This window comes from Cavia porcellus, unplaced genomic scaffold, assembly GCF_034190915.1.
Source record: "Cavia porcellus strain 051 isolate PalLab524CR breed Dunkin Hartley unplaced genomic scaffold, mCavPor4.1 scaffold_9, whole genome shotgun sequence".
Taxonomy (NCBI): Eukaryota; Metazoa; Chordata; class Mammalia; order Rodentia; family Caviidae; genus Cavia; species Cavia porcellus.
Window position 1 is genome coordinate 27,854,657 of NW_026947492.1, and position 17,305 is coordinate 27,871,961.

General features: G+C 48.2%; 1 protein-coding gene across 2 annotated transcripts in view; it reads right to left on the reverse strand.

The window, feature by feature from the left end:
• Positions 1–557: 557 nt before the first annotated feature.
• Ncapd3 (non-SMC condensin II complex subunit D3) overlaps positions 558–17,305 on the reverse strand; it is a 69,753-nt gene continuing 53,005 nt past the window's right edge. For both annotated transcript variants that reach the window (XM_003472545.5, XM_063256116.1), the window contains exons 28-35: positions 8,564–8,674; positions 6,976–7,158; positions 6,355–6,500; positions 5,987–6,126; positions 4,778–4,855; positions 1,299–1,373; positions 1,161–1,221; positions 558–1,072 (exon numbers count right to left, since the gene is read on the reverse strand). In XM_003472545.5, coding sequence (XP_003472593.2) covers positions 964–1,072; positions 1,161–1,221; positions 1,299–1,373; positions 4,778–4,855; positions 5,987–6,126; positions 6,355–6,500; positions 6,976–7,158; positions 8,564–8,674 — 903 coding nt within the window. In that variant the 3' untranslated portion in view covers positions 558–963. The remainder of the gene's footprint in view (positions 1,073–1,160; positions 1,222–1,298; positions 1,374–4,777; positions 4,856–5,986; positions 6,127–6,354; positions 6,501–6,975; positions 7,159–8,563; positions 8,675–17,305) is intronic.

A 17,305-nucleotide genomic window follows, 5' to 3' on the forward strand; every position in this document is an offset into this window, starting at 1 on the left:
AAAAACACAACAAAACCCCACTGCGTTTCTGCCTGGAGAAAGTTGCATTCACCAGAGGGGGAAGGGGGAGAAGAGCATTCCCCCCAGGGGAGCAGCCCCTGGCAGAGGACCTGTGGCCTGCCTCACTGTCAGTGCCCGGCCCACCACAGCTCCGCAGAACTGGCCGTCTTCCTGTGAACTGGCCAGTCTGACCCCCCTGCTTCTCAGTTGGGGAGCTTTCCTTTTCTTCCATTTGTCAGTACACTGGCTTTATCTTTGTCAGACAGCTTCTCGTTTTAGCTTGCTCTCACTGTCCCTCCGGTGAGAGCTCTGGAGGGACGGCTGCCTGAGATCACGACAGACAGCTTCCGCAGGCGCATAGGCAGTGGCAGGTGCCACGGGCCGCCTCCCTGACGGCAGAGTTTGGGTTTCATGCTTACGTACTTTATATACAATTTCCGTGACTATAATAAAAGCCCCATCTTAAATTCTGAGGCTGGGGATTAGCTCAGCAGCGCAGTGCTGGCCCGGCAAGTTTGATCCCCAGTAGCCCCCCCAAAAAACCTCACCAAATCCTGTGGAATGCTAGGTGTTTTTATTTAGTCTTAGCCTTTAATACTTCATTTTAGAAAGCTGTACAATATTTTGAAAATCTTCAATTATAAATAGAAAAAATATTAGTCACAATTTTATAATTAGATACAGGAAAATATGTATTATAAGGGATTCAGATAAGTTAATAGAAACTTGGTTATATAAAAGAAAGGTGACGTATTCTGTGTTCCTTAAAGACCAGATGTGTAGCTTATCAGAAGAGACCTGACATTCAACGGCATTAAGATTTAATATTAATCTGGCATTCAGTTACTTTACAATGTTTTAACCCCAAGTTCTATAAAAAGAAATATAAAAGGCTGGCCAGCCTGGCCCAGACCAGCAGTGGGCCTTGGTGTGACAGTGGCGAGGGCTGTCCTTTCGGCTGCCTCAGTTGGCTGTCTTCAGGGGCGCCTCGCACAGGGACCTCTTGCTGAGGGCAGGGCTGCCCTTCCTCCTGGCAGGGGAGGTCACCTTCCACTGCGAGGGCTGTGTGGACCTGCAGGGAGAGGCAGGTGCTCTGGACTAAAGAAGCCCCGACAAGAAAACTCCATCTCCACCTCAGAAGGGCCCTTTGGCGAACTTACGGTTTATCCGGCAGTGATAAACATAAAATGTCAGTTCCTTGCCTCTGGGCTTTACTTTTATCTGAAAGGAAACACAATTTCAGTTTTCCTACACTGTGAAAGGCAGCTGGTGGGTCAAGTAAGGAAATGAGCGCTTGCCTTTGGCGGGAAGAGGCGTCTGCGATGTCTCTATGTAACTCAGCCCTGCTCCGAACGTGACCTCGCTGAGGGGCTCTGGGAAGGAAGGAGAAGCACCCGTCAGCGGACAGTTGGCTGCTGGGGTAAGCAGCTTCCCTGCTGGCTCTTACCCACAGGCCCAGCTTGCAGCCTGGTGAGGCCTTTGCTCAGCTCTGCTGGGGTAAGCCTTCTGCACGCCCCCACCTCCTCCTCTGACCACAGCCTCGTCAGGCTGCTGTGGCCCTTGCGCCCTCGTGGTCGCATCTGGTGACTCCTTGTGTCCTGTGTCTCTGGGCTCATCTTGGTCCACTCACTATGGGACTTCACTTGAAGCCCCAAAAACGACATCACCAACTCACTGCCGCTTCCCGCTTTCCCCTTACTTGATACCAGGGATACTCCTCAGTTGCTACTCAATAACTGGTCCATCTACGCTAGAAACACCAGGCATCAGCTGCTTCCCACACGGAGTCCATCACCAGGCCCTGGGCATTCCAGCTCCCAAGGCCCTGCATCCCCCGTCCACCTGGCCCTGGCTGTCCACAGTTCTTCCTTCAGTCCACCCCACGCAGGGAGCACACTGCGGAATGCAGACCAAAGCAGATTGGACTTGCATTCTGGCTCTATCTTACAGTGTGAGCTGCACTAGGAACCTCAACTCCTCATTTCTATAGTGGAGATAAAAACTTACTAACCAACAGGTGGCTGTCACAATGAAATGATAAAGTACCTGCCACAAGGCAAGTGCTAAGTGAGTGGTGGCAACTCCTGCGGTTTTTCAGGCACTATAACTTACCAGACACTATTCTTTTGTCACCAGAGTTATGTTTAAAATCAAATTGCTGCCACTTAAAAGCCCTTTGAGGGCAACCCACTTGGGACCCCTCTGTCTCTCTTAGAAGCTTTATTACTCAATAGATATTCTGCTCTTAAAAAAAAAAAAAAAAAAAAATCACCTTGAGGACTCTGGTCTGAAGAGCTCAAATCTCCACCTGGTCTCTGTGGGCCCCAGCAGCCCTTACACACACACACACACACACACACACACACACACACACACACACCCATGCACATGCACCATGGGCCACTGTTCCTGGGCATCACCTCTCCAGGCCCTGGCGTGTCACACCTGTGCATCCACCACAATGTGCACCAGCTTGTGTCAGCAGATGTGGCTCCCGGAGGTGTTGCCCGTGCTGCCTGAGCTGTCAACACATGTCTAGGGAGCGGGGCGCAGGCCTGGTCCAGCTGCCTGCCTTCCTCCAGGAGCACTGCGATTCCTCCCATCCTGCACACTGTGACCTCCTGGAATTCAGGTGGCACCTGTGGGTCTACGTTCTAAGGACCCTGCACTTCTAAAGACCTGGGGGTGCTCCAGCTTTATAGTAATGGCAGAGAACTGTGCCTTTATCACAGCTCTGCGTGGCATTCTGCCTCTGAGGGGTTCCTTGTACTGCCCGAGACTTCCCTTGCCTTGCATGAGCCCTTGCCTCACGTGTGCACTGCTCTGCCTAGTTGGAAGCCTATGCAGAGTCCAGATAGCCATCTTTCCCCTGCCATGGAGCACTGTGCTTAGATTCAAAGGCAAGAGTCATCTTGGCTGCCTGAGTTACAGCGGTAAGAGGTATCTCCTCGACCCTTGCCCATGTAGCAGAGCTGGTCTCTATGCTGAATACCCTTGGTGGGCTGCAGGGTTTCCTGCTGGCCTTGCAGAGCTGGGACAGTCATTCCCACCTAACTTGGGAGCTACCTGCATTTAGGGACCACACTGATGGTGCCAGCGCTCAGGGTGTTTCGGCTGTGGGACAGTTCTCCCACGGGGAGCCAACAGAAGGCCTTTTTAAAGCATTTCTTCCTGGTTTAAAACCGACATGGGCAGAAGCTGCGTCACTGCAGGCAGCATCACGCCCCACGTCCTGCTGCCTGCACACACCTCCAGCTTGTGTTCAGTGCATCTGCATCCGTGAGCTGCCCAGGTCCCCTGCTGAGGGCACATGCTGCCAGGGGGCCGAAAGACTGAAAGCTGGGGCTATGGTGTGAGGGGGCTAGAGGGAAAGTACACTCCCTGTTCCTGCAGCAAAACAAGCCAGCACACAGAACACACTGCGAGAGGCTGGCTGCTGTTCTTTACCTCACACCTGCCCATAGCAGGCACAGCTGCCGGCTACCTCTCCTGAGGCATGTCCCAGCACAGCAACAAAGGCTAACGAAATCAGCCAGTTAGCAGCAAGTGGTATTGCCCACAGGGCTGACACCGGGCCCCGTCCCTACAGACAGGAGCTCGAAGCAGAGGCATCACACTTCATGCACCTATCTGAGCTGGGGAAGGCAGGTTGGGCAGCAGCCCCAGCTTTGTCGCTGCACGGACCCTGGGTGACTCCCACTATACCTCCGGCCCTGGCCCCACAGTTGGTAGAGTTGCATGGCTGTAGGCAAGAAGAGGCTGAGGACGGCACGGGGGCCAGAGCCGGAGAGTGGCCCAGTGCAGGCCCCCCATGGAGGCCACACCTTGAGGATGCAGTGGGGGACACACAGGCCCCAGTCCGTAGTTTGGACAGTACCATTTTCCTTATACTACGCATCAGGATCCCTCATCTGCAAACAGGAAATCTAAAAGGCTCTAAAATCCGAGCAGTTCTGCAGCACCCCAATGCGAGGCCGTCTGTGGAAAACTCCCCACCTGACTGCGATGGGCTGCAGTCAAAATATAGGCATGGGAAAAAACCCTACACTGCTGTGCTTTTGGTAATTTTTTTTTTTTTTTTATCAGTACGAGGGATTGAACTCACAACCACGTGCTTGCAAGGCAGGGGCTTATGCCGCTGAGCTAAATTCCCAGCCCATAGGCCGTGCTTTTGTAAAAGCGGTATATGAAACAGATTCTGTGTTCAGGCTTGGGCTGCATCCCCAAGATACTTCTACACACACAGATATTCCAAAATCTAAAAACCCCTGAAATCTAAAACACTTCTGGTTCCAAGTGTTTTGGATGGCATGATTTTTTTTTTTTGGTACTGGAGATCGAACTCATGACTTCATGCATGCCAGGCAGGCACTTATGCTGCTGAGCCAAATCCCCAGCTCCAAGTATTTTGGATAAAGGATCCTTGATGTGCAAAATAATTTTCTCAAGATAATGGTTTCTAAGGAGTTTGAGACAATGAGAAGCTGTAAAATAAAAACTGGCACAAAACTGCCATTCTCACTGCCTTCTGTGAACAGCACAGGACACCAGGGGGAGCGCGATGCTGCTGCTGCGAGGTTGGGCTGGACTGGTACCTGCAAAGGGGCTGGGAGAACCCTGAGGCTCGGGATGCACCTGTAAGCGGGGTGAACCAAGTGACCCAGCATGCATGCAATGCAGCTGCATGGGAGGAGTGGGTCAGACAGGCACACGTAGGTCCTGTCCAAGAGGTCTGGCAGCTCCGGCGAGAACCGGGCCACTCAGACTCACTACTCACGCTGGGGAGTGCTGACCGCCCGCGTGGCCACCCAGTCCGTGGACCCATTCAGCTCTCGCTCCAGGCTGCAGGAAGACACTGCAACAGAATGGAAAAAAGCCCAGATGCCATCACAAAACAGAAACACCCACTGAGAAAACTAAGATTCATATGGTAAAATTCAAATTCCTAATGTTTAAAGTGTTCTTACAAAGAAGAAATTCAGAAATGACTACAAATAAATGACCCAGGTGGGGGAAAAAATGTCCACTCTCACTAGAATTCAAAGAAACAGAAATTAAAATCATGGAAATTTTGGTCTATAAATCTCAGCAAAGACAATGTAAAATTACAAAACCACTGTTTCTAAACAGGAATACAGACATTCCTGTACCATTTGGCACAAATGGTGGACAGTTTGATATGATGAAAATTTTGAAATACAGCCTTTGGCTGCTGGGAGTATGCTCAACTCACACAAGGCTGTGTACGCCAGGATATTTGCTACTGTGACACTAACTTACATAAAAAATTGGAAAGCATCTATACTTTCCAGAACTGGGTAGCAGTGGTGGGCATGGTGCCGCACGCACTTGGGAGGCTGAGGCAGGAGGATCACCTTGAGTTTGAGGCCAGCCTGGGGGACACAGTAAGTTCAAGACCATTCTGAGCTACATATCAAGACCCTGTTTCAAAAATAAAGAAAACAAAAATAGAATCGGGTAGTAAGAAACAGTTTTAGTACTCATACAACATGGAATGCTATAAAGCCATGGGCAAAGTTTTGGAAGTTCATGAAATTTTCACTCTATGTCATTGAAAGTGTATTTGGAGAAGCAGGTTGTAAAACAAGGCATACTAACGTCACAATTTCCTAAATAAACATTTGCGTATGTGAGGAGTAGAAGCAATGAGATCTCTGCCTCGGGTGAGTCCTGCATTTCCTTCTCATTCCCAAATCTTTTAGCATAAATATGTGTCATTTTCTTATCCGTAATCTTATATTCCCAATTAGTGCTACATGTCTTTTTTTTTTTTTTTTGGTACTGGGGATCAAACTCACAACCTCACACTTGCCAGGCAGGTGCTTATACCACTGACCTAAATCCCCAGCCCTCAGTGCTACATGTCTTACAAATAAGAAAGAGAAACCATTGTAATGGGAATGAGAAGCAGACCCATGTTGTCACCTGCAAGTCTCTGCTGTCTGGGGCCCACCTTCAGGCTTACCGCGGCTGCTGGGTTTTTCCTGGCTTTCAGAACCCAGAGAGAAGGGCGGTATTCCCATACTCCTGTTGCGGTGCTTGTTCTTAGACTCCACAGCTTTCTTGACAGAGTTCAGGATTGCGATGGTACTCAGGGACATGCGCCTGGGGAGGGGGACAGGCCGCTGGACTGACTCAGGGGAAGACCACCATGTGGGCAGCAGCGGCCTGGGACGCCCACCCACTTCCTTTTGCCCCGCTGCCGGCCACCCTGGCCAGCCTCACGGCATGGGCACAGTGAAGGGGCTCCCGAGGGTGACACTGGCAGAGAGGACACGGAACCTCTGAAGAGCACCACAAGCCACTCAGGTGCCATCACCCCACGCTGCTTACTTCGCCCCAGGCAGTAACATCCTTGGAGGCCCCCTCTCCAGCATGTCGTCTGTGCTGGGCCCTGCTGCTGAGGGCCGGCTTGTGCCAGGAGACTCGGCAGGCTTCTGGCCGGTGGCAGCTGATGCTGCTTCTAAGCCTGGGGCCACCTGTTGGAGAAGGTAAGTGAGGTCTCCACGCGCTGTGAGCAAGCCCAGTCAGTCCACTTTGGAACACATCAGCATGGGCCAGTGTGATTTCTCTTAGTCAGCACAGTGTCCTGTGCAGATGTGGCCTTCAGGAGAGCGCTTTGTCACACAGCGCCTCTGTCTGGATCCCTTGTCAGTGAGGACCTCATGCTTCTAGCATGAGCGGGAGCTAAGCCCAGGAGACCCTGGGTCTGCAGCGGGGCAGACAGAAGTCAGAAGGCAACGGCCTAAGGCACCCTGAAGTCCCTGCCATGCAGATCAAGCACCCCCTCCACTGTGCCTGTGACTTCTCGGGTAAGGTCTCAAGGCAGCACCTGCGGGACCTCCAGTCACGCGTGCCCAGCAGGTGCACGGAGCACAGGTGGGCTCTGTGCAGGCCAGGGAAGCACAGAGCACACCGGAAAGCCAGCCACTCTGAGGCAGGGCTCCTGCCTACCTGGGTGGCGGGTGCCCTGGCGTCACTGTGGGCTGCCCTGTCTGCTTCTGCATGTCTGGCCAGCTCTTGCTCCTGGGCCAGCTGTTCATTGTACTTCTTCATGTCATACTCGAGTTCTGAGGCCAGTTGTTTGTCTACTGCAAAGAAATCCTTCACTTCATCTTGGTAATCCTGCATCACCTCCTAAAACATAGCCAAAAGCATTTCTTAGTGTTTCACTGAATAAAGAGCACAGCTTGACACAGAACAAAAGAACAGTAAGACTTGTATTCCTGAGTGCAGGCAGTTTCTGTTGTGTTAGCGCACAGACTGCTTAAAGCAATGGCACATTCGAGGACACACAAGCTGGCCATGAAAGGAGATGGAAGGGATTGTCCCGCAGCTTCCTGTCTACCTGCAGGTGACAAGTGACGCCTGGACTCCTGAGGAGACAGACGAGCCCTGCCACAGTCGCAGAGGCTGCCCCTGTCCCTGTCCACTTCCCCACTGGCATCCAGGATCACACTTCTGTTTCTAAGGATTCCACAGTAAACCCCACAGATCACATCTGGGCAAGAACATTCCCAGGTCTTAAAAGGGCTGCTTTTAAGGGAGCAAGAGGTCTTGGCCAAGAGGGAAAAGTCATCTTGTCGACAGTATCAGAGGAAGGGAAAGACAGACTGCAGCTCCAAGGAGGTGGCAGCCCCGGTTGGAAGGGAAAAATCCCTCTGAGCTCCCTCCCGCCTCCCAAGGCATCCTCTGCTTGAGCTCAGAAGCAGGATGAAGACTTGCTGAAGCACCTTAGGACCTCAATTCTTATATTCCCCTGAACCCTCTGAGGTTTAAAATAGTTATGGTAATAAAAACGTAACAATAATTGGAAATTCCCCTTTTTTTCCATGTAGTGAGCTTATCTCATCTTCCTTGGCTTTCCTAGGATAAAAAGATATTATAAAAATTATATCTACTGTAATGTTTTGGTAGCCTTTATAGCAAAACAATTTTGTGGAAAAAAAATACCATAGACAGAGCATAAAAGTTGCTAGTAATATTAAAGGAAAATACTGTGGCATTTATTTGAGTGATTTTTACAAGAAAGGCCCGAGGTCTCATTTAGGTCTGCCTTGAGAGTACATACCTCGGCTTTGTTCAAGTGGACCTTCCCACGGTCCCCCTTCAAGAGTGACTCTGGCCCAGAGTGCGTGGTACCTGCCTCCCATCCCCAAGGTACTTTGCCTAGGGCAGTCTATGAGATGCTTGGAGGGTAAACATCCCATAATTAAACCCCATGGCCACCTCTGACCCTACCCTGCACCGGGATGACTTTGTCCTTGGCCGTGGTAAGAAAGTCTAGAACACTCTAATCCTACTGAGGTGGACTCAACTCAGCATGACATATCCACCCTGCATAACCCGCAGAGCAGGAGCGTCTGCCGAGGTGCCCTGGCAAACCCCACCTGGTGGGAATATTTCCAAACCACCTGGGGAAGGAGATCTGTCGCTCTTGCTGCTTTCTGGGTTCCCATCATTACTGTCTGTCTATGCCTGCAGAAAAGCCATGACAAGCACAGTGGTGAATGCAACCCCAAAAGTCAAGCTCCTCCTTTACCCTGAGATAGTACATGAGCTCCCGCAGAGCCGGGATCTTATTTTTCTCCAGCATAGTCTTCAGGGAAATGATGAGTGGGATGATATTCTCTATGAAGTTCCTCTTCTGAACCTGCAGTAACACAGAGACATGTTTTAGAGTAATAAATGTCTAAAAGACAGAACGTTAATTTAATTTACTTTTGTAAGGGGCTGGGGATTTAGCTCAGCGGCATAAACACCTGCCTTGTAAGCAGGCGGTTGTGAGTTCGATCCCTAGTACTGATAAAAAGTTAAAAAAAAAAAAAAAAGCAAATTTACTTTTGTACAGCCACCCTAACACACTCCGAATCTGATTTTTTGGCTGAGATACTGATGTACAGATCTACCGCTTCTCTCTTAAAGACTCTGTAGCATTACAGCAAAATACTCTGAAGTGTGTACAGCGGGTCACAGATAAATGCCACTCAATTTTCTAAGTCAGAAAACAAGTAATGAATACTCTGCAATGACAAAAAGCTCCAGATCGCTCAGGGAGCCTTCCCTCTGGCTCCACTTCTAGTCAGCATCGTCCCCTCTGGAATGAAAATGAGCTTGCTCTGCTCTGCAGAGACCTGCTGCACTGGAAGCCCAGCCCAGAAAAGGCAAAGTGTGAGGCTAGCCAGCTCTGCGTACACATGCACACACTGCCTGGAAGATGCAACTTCTGCCTGTATATTTACATAGTACTCGATTTAAATAATCAGTAACTCAAATATTTCCAATAAGTCATTCAGAATTAAAATATTCCATTAGCTCACATGTATAACATTTATCCTTCTGAACTTGCGAAGTAATTTTTCTTCTCATTTAAAGTCACTAATATGTTTCTTGCTTGTAAACTTGCTTCTTCCAAAATGGCTCATGAGGCCAGGTAAGGTGACCCACATCTGTAATCCCACCATGCGGGAGGCTGAGGGTATCACTGTGAGTTCAAGGCCAGCCTAAACTACATGGTGAGATCTTGTCTCAAAACAAATCCTAGAACAGGAGAGCAACAGGTAAGACAAGAAGCAACTGAAGAAACATGGAACTGAACACAGGATACTAGTGTAGGAACAGTCTTAAACACGATCACATGCCTCCTTGGCCCGACATAAAGCCAGCCTCTGGGGATGCACAATGTTGTAGCTTGGCATAACTGATGCCATCTGGAGCCCGGCATTTAACTAGTGCTCTGTACTCAGGAAAATGGAAAATTACTGAAGTATAAGTCCCATGAGAAAAGCAGAGTGCACTGTACCTACAGGAGAAAAATTAACCTGCTCAACAAAAGCAGCAGGATACAGGTGTCAACCAAAAATTCATGAAAGATTTGAGCTAAACTGTTTCCAACAGTATGTCTTTTGTGACTGTCTCTTTTAAAAACTCTTAACTTTCCAGTTCAGACCCACTTGTTTGGACCCTGAACACTGTGTCTGTGTATATATATATATATACGTGTGTGTGTGTGTGTGTGTGTGTGTGTGTGTGTGTGTGTCTGCATACGAGTGTTACTGAGCTCAGTTAATTAAATTCCAAATTTATCAGTTTGAATGCTTGGATTCCTATATTATTTTTCAGGAACTCACCTCATTTGGGGGTTCATCCTGGACTATAGGATCCAAGCCTCTCTTTGAGGCTATTGTTCCTCAGGGGGACTGCCACAGAGATATTCCCCATCCTTAAGGAATTTTTTTGAGAAACCAAAACCCCTAGATGCTAATTTGGAGGGAGCATTCCAGATCCTTACTGTTAAGATTGTTCTAGTTTTTGTTGGGCTGCCCCTTGGGGGTCTGTAGAGCTGTTGAACACAACATTAAAATTTCCAAGGCTGTTCCCAGACAAGACATTGCCTGGGACTTGTTGACTTGTTGAACTAGTTCTCATTTCATTTCTTTGTTTTGTTAATCTTGTCACCAATTTAATGTTTGTAATTAGTTTGTTATTCATGTAATTGGCTGAGTCTGCTTTTGCTTTTTGTTGCCTTTGCAATATGTTCTTAACCATTTTCAGGAATTTTGTCTATGGTGAACCTGTTTACCCAGGGAAGCTTCAAACTTTTTGTTAATTTAAATGGCCTGCTTTTGTAGTCTCTTGGCCTATGGAAGGGACTTTTAACTTGTCTTTGTGTTAGCAGGTCTACCTCAACTCTGAAAAACAGCGTTGCTGCTGCAGATACCCCATCCAGCAGGTAGAGGGGGTACCTGTCCCTGCCTACAGGCCCTACACCCACCTTTTGCCCCGCATTCTGAAACCTGAGGCCCAGACTTCTGGGGCTCCCACTGCAGAGCTCGGCCCCCCTTCTTCCTCCCTGCTTGCTAGGCATTCAGCTGGAGCAAGGCACCTTAACTACTTCCTGTCCAGCGACTCCCAACGCAGCAGGAGCAACACAAGCGACCAGAGAGCAGCAAACCGAGAGGAGCCAGAGCCAAAGCTGAAACCTTTGGTGTGCAACAGGGGCAACGGTAGCTTTCAGCTCTCTAGGGCCAAGAGCACGGGCAGCAACGTGGCTTCCCTGATGGTCAAAGGCCCAGCTGGCTGTAGTGCATCTTTTCTGGGCTTCTGCCCCAAAACCCTCACTCGCCCTATTCAAGGTAAGGAGGCTCTCTTATGGTTTTGCTAGACTCATTTGTGTGCTTTTAAAAAGCAGCTACTTGGAAGCCAACTAACCTGTCTAAACAGAGGTAAGTTAGGGACCTGACAAGGCTCCACCTGTGTTCTTGGAGTGCCTCCAACATATCTATTGATCCAGAGGCACCAAAAAATAAACGTACCCTAAATATCATGTTTGTTTCCCAGTCAGCCCCAGATATTAAAAAAGCTTCAAAGGCTAGAAAGATTCAAAGGTAAAGCACTCTTTGAGTTAATGGAGACAGCCCAAAAGGTCAGCTTCTTGGTTGATACAGGAGCGAGCTATTCAGTCCTACAACAGCCAGTGGTTCTCTTGACTCAAACCAAGACAAGCATTCAAGGAACAGCTAGAAAAACTAAAGCTTACCCATGGACTCAGGCCAGTATTTCAGATTTGAGCAGAGCACCCCTAACCCACTTTTTCTTTTTCATGCCCGAATGTCCTTACCCCCTGATCGGACGAGACTTGCTCCACAAGTTACAGGCTCAAATCTCTTTCTCTCTTTTTTTTATCAGTTCCGGGGACCAAACTCATGACCGTGTGCTTGTAAGGCACACAGTTATGCTGCTGAGCTAAATCTCCAGCCTGCTCAAATCTCTTTTGAGGGTATAAACCTCTCAGTGACTCTTGGGTTTCACAGAAAGACTAGAGATCTTCAGAAAGCTAAATCAGAGGTGACTACCACCTTTCCTTCTGCATTCTTTTTACTTGCACCTGACTGAAGGATACTTATTTCTGGCAAACTCGCCCTTGGCAAATTCCTCTCCAACTTCATTGCTGCAAAAATGGCAAAAGGAGATTCCTGGGGTCTGGGCAGAATTCAACCCCCTGGGACTTGCAATCAACCAACCTCCAATTGTTGTCATTCTTAACCTTGGGGCCATCCTAATCCAGGTCTGCCAATATCCTCAGTTTACAGGCCAAGAAAGGAATTTCCAAGCACATTTAAAGGCTAAAAGAGGTCAATATCCTGATTCCTTGTAAGTCAGCCTGGAACACACCTTTGCTACCTGTCCAGAAGCCTGGGACTTCAGACTATCGGCCTGTCCAAGACCTCCGAGAGGTAAATAAAGAGTCATGACTCTATACCCCACTGTTCCTAATCCATATGCTTTGCTCAGTTTGCTGCCTCCTATGCACACCTGCACACTGGACCTGAAGGATGCTTTCTTCTCCCTGCCACTGGCTCCGGTAAGTCAACCCCTCTTTGCCTTTGAATGGACAGACCCTAAGACAGGAGAACTGGGACAACTGACCTGGATGCATTTACCTCAGGGGTTCAAAAATGCGCTAACTCTATTTGATGAGGCCCTGAGCAGGGACCTGCAAGATTTTTGGGCAGATGCTTCAATATGTAGATGATTTACTATTGGTCACTGCAGATTTGTCTTCTTGTCTGAAAGCCACGAAGGCTAGACAAATTGGGCTAACAAGTTTCCGCCAAAAAGGCACAGCTCTGCCTGCCCAAAATCACTTATCTGGAGTATGTATTAAAAGAAGGAAATTGGACTTTGTCAGATAAAAAGATTGAGGCTATCTTAAAAATCCCTTCCCCAAAGACTAAACGTCAAGTAAGAAAGTTTCTAGGTGCTTTGGGCTACTGCTGGTGTAGATCCTGGGTTTTGCTGAAATGGACCAGCTACTCTACACCTCTACTGGAGGGGACCCATCTGGACCTCTAACCTGGACTGAGTTAGAGGAACAAGCTTTCGAGGATTTAAAACAGGCTCTCATGAATACTCCAGCCCTTGTTCTCCCTGACTTAGCCAAACCTTTCAAATTACATGTGGCCGAGTCATAGAATAGCAAAAGGGGCCTTAACCCAACCCAGCACCTACTACCCTGGGAGAGGCCTGTCACCTACCTTTCCCAGTGATTAGACTCCATGGCTGCAGGGTGGCCAAACTGCCTACAGATAACTGCAGTCACTGCAACCAAAGAAGCCACTAAGTTGACTTTTGGCCAGAGACTCCAAATGGTGGCCTCACACATTGTGGAGACACTACTGTGGTCACCTCTGGATTCTCGCATTGTTCAATATCAAGCCCTTTTACTGGATACTGACTGCATTGAGTTCCTGGCTACCTCTGCCCTCAATTCAGGGACTCTCCTGCCTGATGATGACCCTCAATGCGGATACATAATTGTATGGGCATTACTGACTTGGCCTCAATCGAGCTGACCTGATGGATGGACTGCTTGCTTAGCCTGAAGCCATTCTTTTCACAGACAGCAGCAGTTACCTCCAAGGTACTCGACTGACAAGAGCTATAGTGACCACCAAAACTGAGATAATATGGGCCCAAGCTTTAGGATCGGGAACTTCATCTCAGGGGGCAGAACTGATAGCTCTTACTCAAGCCCTAAGGTGGGGACAAATAGTTGGTATGCTTTTGCTACCATTCATGTGTATGTGGCCATTTATCAGGAAAGGGGATTACTAACCTCAGCAAGAACAAAGATGAAGAATGCCCCTGAGATCTTAGACCTCCTGGCTGCCATTTGGTTGCCTTGAAAGGTTGCCATGTACATTGTTTAGGGCACCAACGAGAAGACACCCCAATAGCTCGTGAATATGCTCTTGCTGTTAAGACAGCCAGAGAGGTGGCACTAAAACCAATGGGGCCAGCTCTCCTGTCACCCATACTACTCAAGTCATCCTATTCAGACTTGAGACCAGCCAAGAACCTAGAAGCCCAACTTTCTCTGGAAGGCTGACAGATCGTTGGGCTCCCAGCTCATCCAGGAGACCCACTGGGCCACTCACTTGGGGGAACCAAATTGGCCAAGTAGAGACTAAAGAGATCAGCCAATCATGTTCACAATGTCTTCAAGTGAGCCCTCAGATGGCCACCACTGATGTTCTAAAGGGACAATGAAGACTTACCCCTAGAGACCACTGGAAGATAGACTTTACTGAAATGGATCCAGGAAAAGGAGGACAAAAGTATCTCTTACCTCTTCTAGACAAATTCACCAGATGGACTGAAGGATTCGCCACTCAAGACTGAATCAGCTCTCATCATAGCTAAGAAACTTCACCATGGGACAGTGCATTTCAGTTTGCCCACTTCCCTGGGGTCTGACAATGGCCCAGCTTTCATAGCTCAGATCACTCAAAATTTAGATACAGCTTTAGAAATCAATTGGGAATTACACTGTGTCTACTGGCCTCAAAGTTCAGGCCCAGTAGAGAAAACAAACCACTGAAAAACTATTTCAAAACGGACTCTTGAGACTGGTGAAAACTGGTTAAGTCTCCTCCTTTTGCCCTTCTGTGTGTGTGATGTACCCCCTACCTCCAGGATGTTAGTCCTTTTGAGGCCATGTATGGCAACCCCTCTCTTTGATCCCCCAAGATGGTAAGCTGGCTGCTGTCACTAATGGGAAACTTGTTAAGTCCTTACAGGCTCTCCAGCCCTTTCTGCACTCGACCCACCACTTGTTCTGGGGCCACCAGACCATTCCTGAAATACCTGATGACCCTCTGGCAACTCAACCTGGTGATCAAATCTACATCAAAAGAGACAACCCACATTCCTGGGACTCGTTTGGAAGGATCTTGTACAGTCACCTTGGGTACTCCCACGGCCATCAAGGTCACAGGAAACAGCCATTAGATTCATCACTCCCACTTTAAGCCTGCAATACTAGAGATTCCAGCTAAGTGGATTATGTATAACTAATACTGAAGCATGATTATAAACACCTCAAACTTTGATTCTGGTTCTTCATGCTGGTGGGGGCAAGGATCTAAGTCCCTTACTTTGGGAAACATTCAGGGCCCTAGACTTTGTATTCAGTCTGTAAATTTCTCCATTTCAAATTAATTGTAATTCAACTGTGTATGTACGAAATGTCTCTTCCCTCCTCAACCAACACTGAGTCTCCCCGCTGGGAACTTGGTTTGCCTATACTAATCGCCTCACCTCTTGTGCTTGTCTGGCTGTCTTTACTGGACCTAACCCTGAATGCTGTATCTTTTTTTTTTTTTTTTTTTTTTTGCTTTTTCGTTTTTACCAGTACCAGGGATCCAACTCACGACTGCCTGCTTTTGAGGCAGGCACTTATGCCACTGAGCTAAATCCCCAGCCCCTGAATGCTGTATCTTAACTCATGTTCTTCCCCAAGTGCACTGGTATTCTGGAGAAGGAGGGAGGTAACATATAGGATTACCCAACCTCACAAGAAAAAAGAGGCCCCAGTGCTAATTTCTGCCCTTTTGGGATTTGGAGTAGCCAGTTCCACAGCACTAGGAACCACAGGCCTCATGGTGGGGGGGAGGGGACCAAAATTACCAGATACTAAGCAAAGAAATACACTGTGAACAAAATGTTCATCACCATCTCTAAACTTCCTGCTTGAGATGGTCCTTCAGAACTGGCGAGGTCTAGACCTTCTATTCTTAACACAAGGGAGTTTGTGCCTAGCCCTTGGTAAATCTTGTTGTTTTTAAAAACAGTCTTAATCAGCTCAGATAGTGCCTATATGATAGGAAAAATAAGAGACATTATCAACAGAGTTGACATAAAAATTTGTCCTCCACAACCCATGGCTGACCATCCTACTGACTCTGGCAGGAGCCCTGATTGTCATCCTACTGGCCATTACTATTGGCCCCTGTATGATAAACTATTTAATGTGTTACATCCAAAGCCGAGTCCAATCCATTAAATTAATGGTTATATGTTCCCAATATGAGGAACTGCAAAATGTAGATGAGGAAGATGACTTTTAAAAAGGTGACCAGGAATCAAGGATTTGATTCATGCACTAAAACTAATGAGGAATGTTGTAGCTTGGCATAACTGATGCCATCTTAATCCCTGTAATTTTTTTTTTTTTTTTTTTGGTACTGGGGATCAAACTCATGACTTTGTGTTTGCCAAGCAGGCACTTACGACACTGAGCTAAACCCCCAGCCCTGTGAGCCCTGCATTTAACTAATGCTCAGTATTCAGGAAAATGGAAAATTACTGAGGTATAAGTCCCATGAGAAAAGCAGAATGTGCCGTACCTATACGAGAAAAATTAAACCTGCTCAACAAAAGAAGGATACAGGTGTCAACCGAAAATTAATGAAAGATTTGAGCTAAACTGTTTCCAACAGGATGTCTTTTGTGATTGTCTCTTTTAAAAACTCTACAACTGGGGGCTGTGGATTTAGCTCAGCGGCATAAGCACCTGCCTTGCAAGCAGGTGGTTGTGAGTTCGATCTCCGGTACTGATAAAAATGAAAAAGACAAAAAAACAAACAAACAAACAAAAAACCTCCACAACTTAACAGTTCAGTGTCACTTGTTTGGACGCTGAACAGGGGTGTGTGGGTGGTCTGTATACGAGTGGTCCTGAGCTCAGTTAATTAAATTCCAAATATATAAATTTGGCTGCTTGGATTCCTATGCTTTTGTTCATGAATTCACCTCACAGAAGTGAAGCCCAGAACTGCTGCGTGAGGGCTGTTCTAGAGCTGCTGTGAGGAGTGGCAAATGCAGCAACAGGCCACTAGAGCTTGCTGTGGAGGGACATCAGGAAGGGAGCAGGCACATGGGAACAGGTCATCAGAGTTTAGAAGTGCCAGAGGGAGGTGGGATTAGCAGGGGAGGGAGAGGGCGCCACACCGAGGACCAGGACAGAGCGTTGGGGGGCAGAGGCCACTGAAGAGCAGGGCAGGGCCAGGCATACTCAGAGTGTGTCCTGGGAGGCTCAGGCTTTTACTCAGCTTTGCCACTGACACAGTTTACAAAGACCTCAGGAGAGCATGCATGACATGTTTCCCCATCTGGAGAGATCGGTCCTACGAGCTTTCATGGAAGGACACACAGGGTAACCAATACCGCAGGTCGCCTCTAGCCTGTCACCCCGAGTTCCCTACTGTCCCCCGGTTAGTCTGTTCCTAGTCTGTTTTAAGCAGGGGAATGAAACTGTACTTCAGGAAGATTGCTCTGGCAACAAGGTGGCTCACAGCCTGCAACAGAAAGAACCAGAAAGCCAGGTGCGGTGGCATACACCTGTGATCCCAGCACTTGGGAGGCTGAGGCAGGGGCATGGCTGTGAGTTCAAGGCCAGCCTGTGCCACATAATGAGATCCTGTGTCAAAAAAAGAAAAAA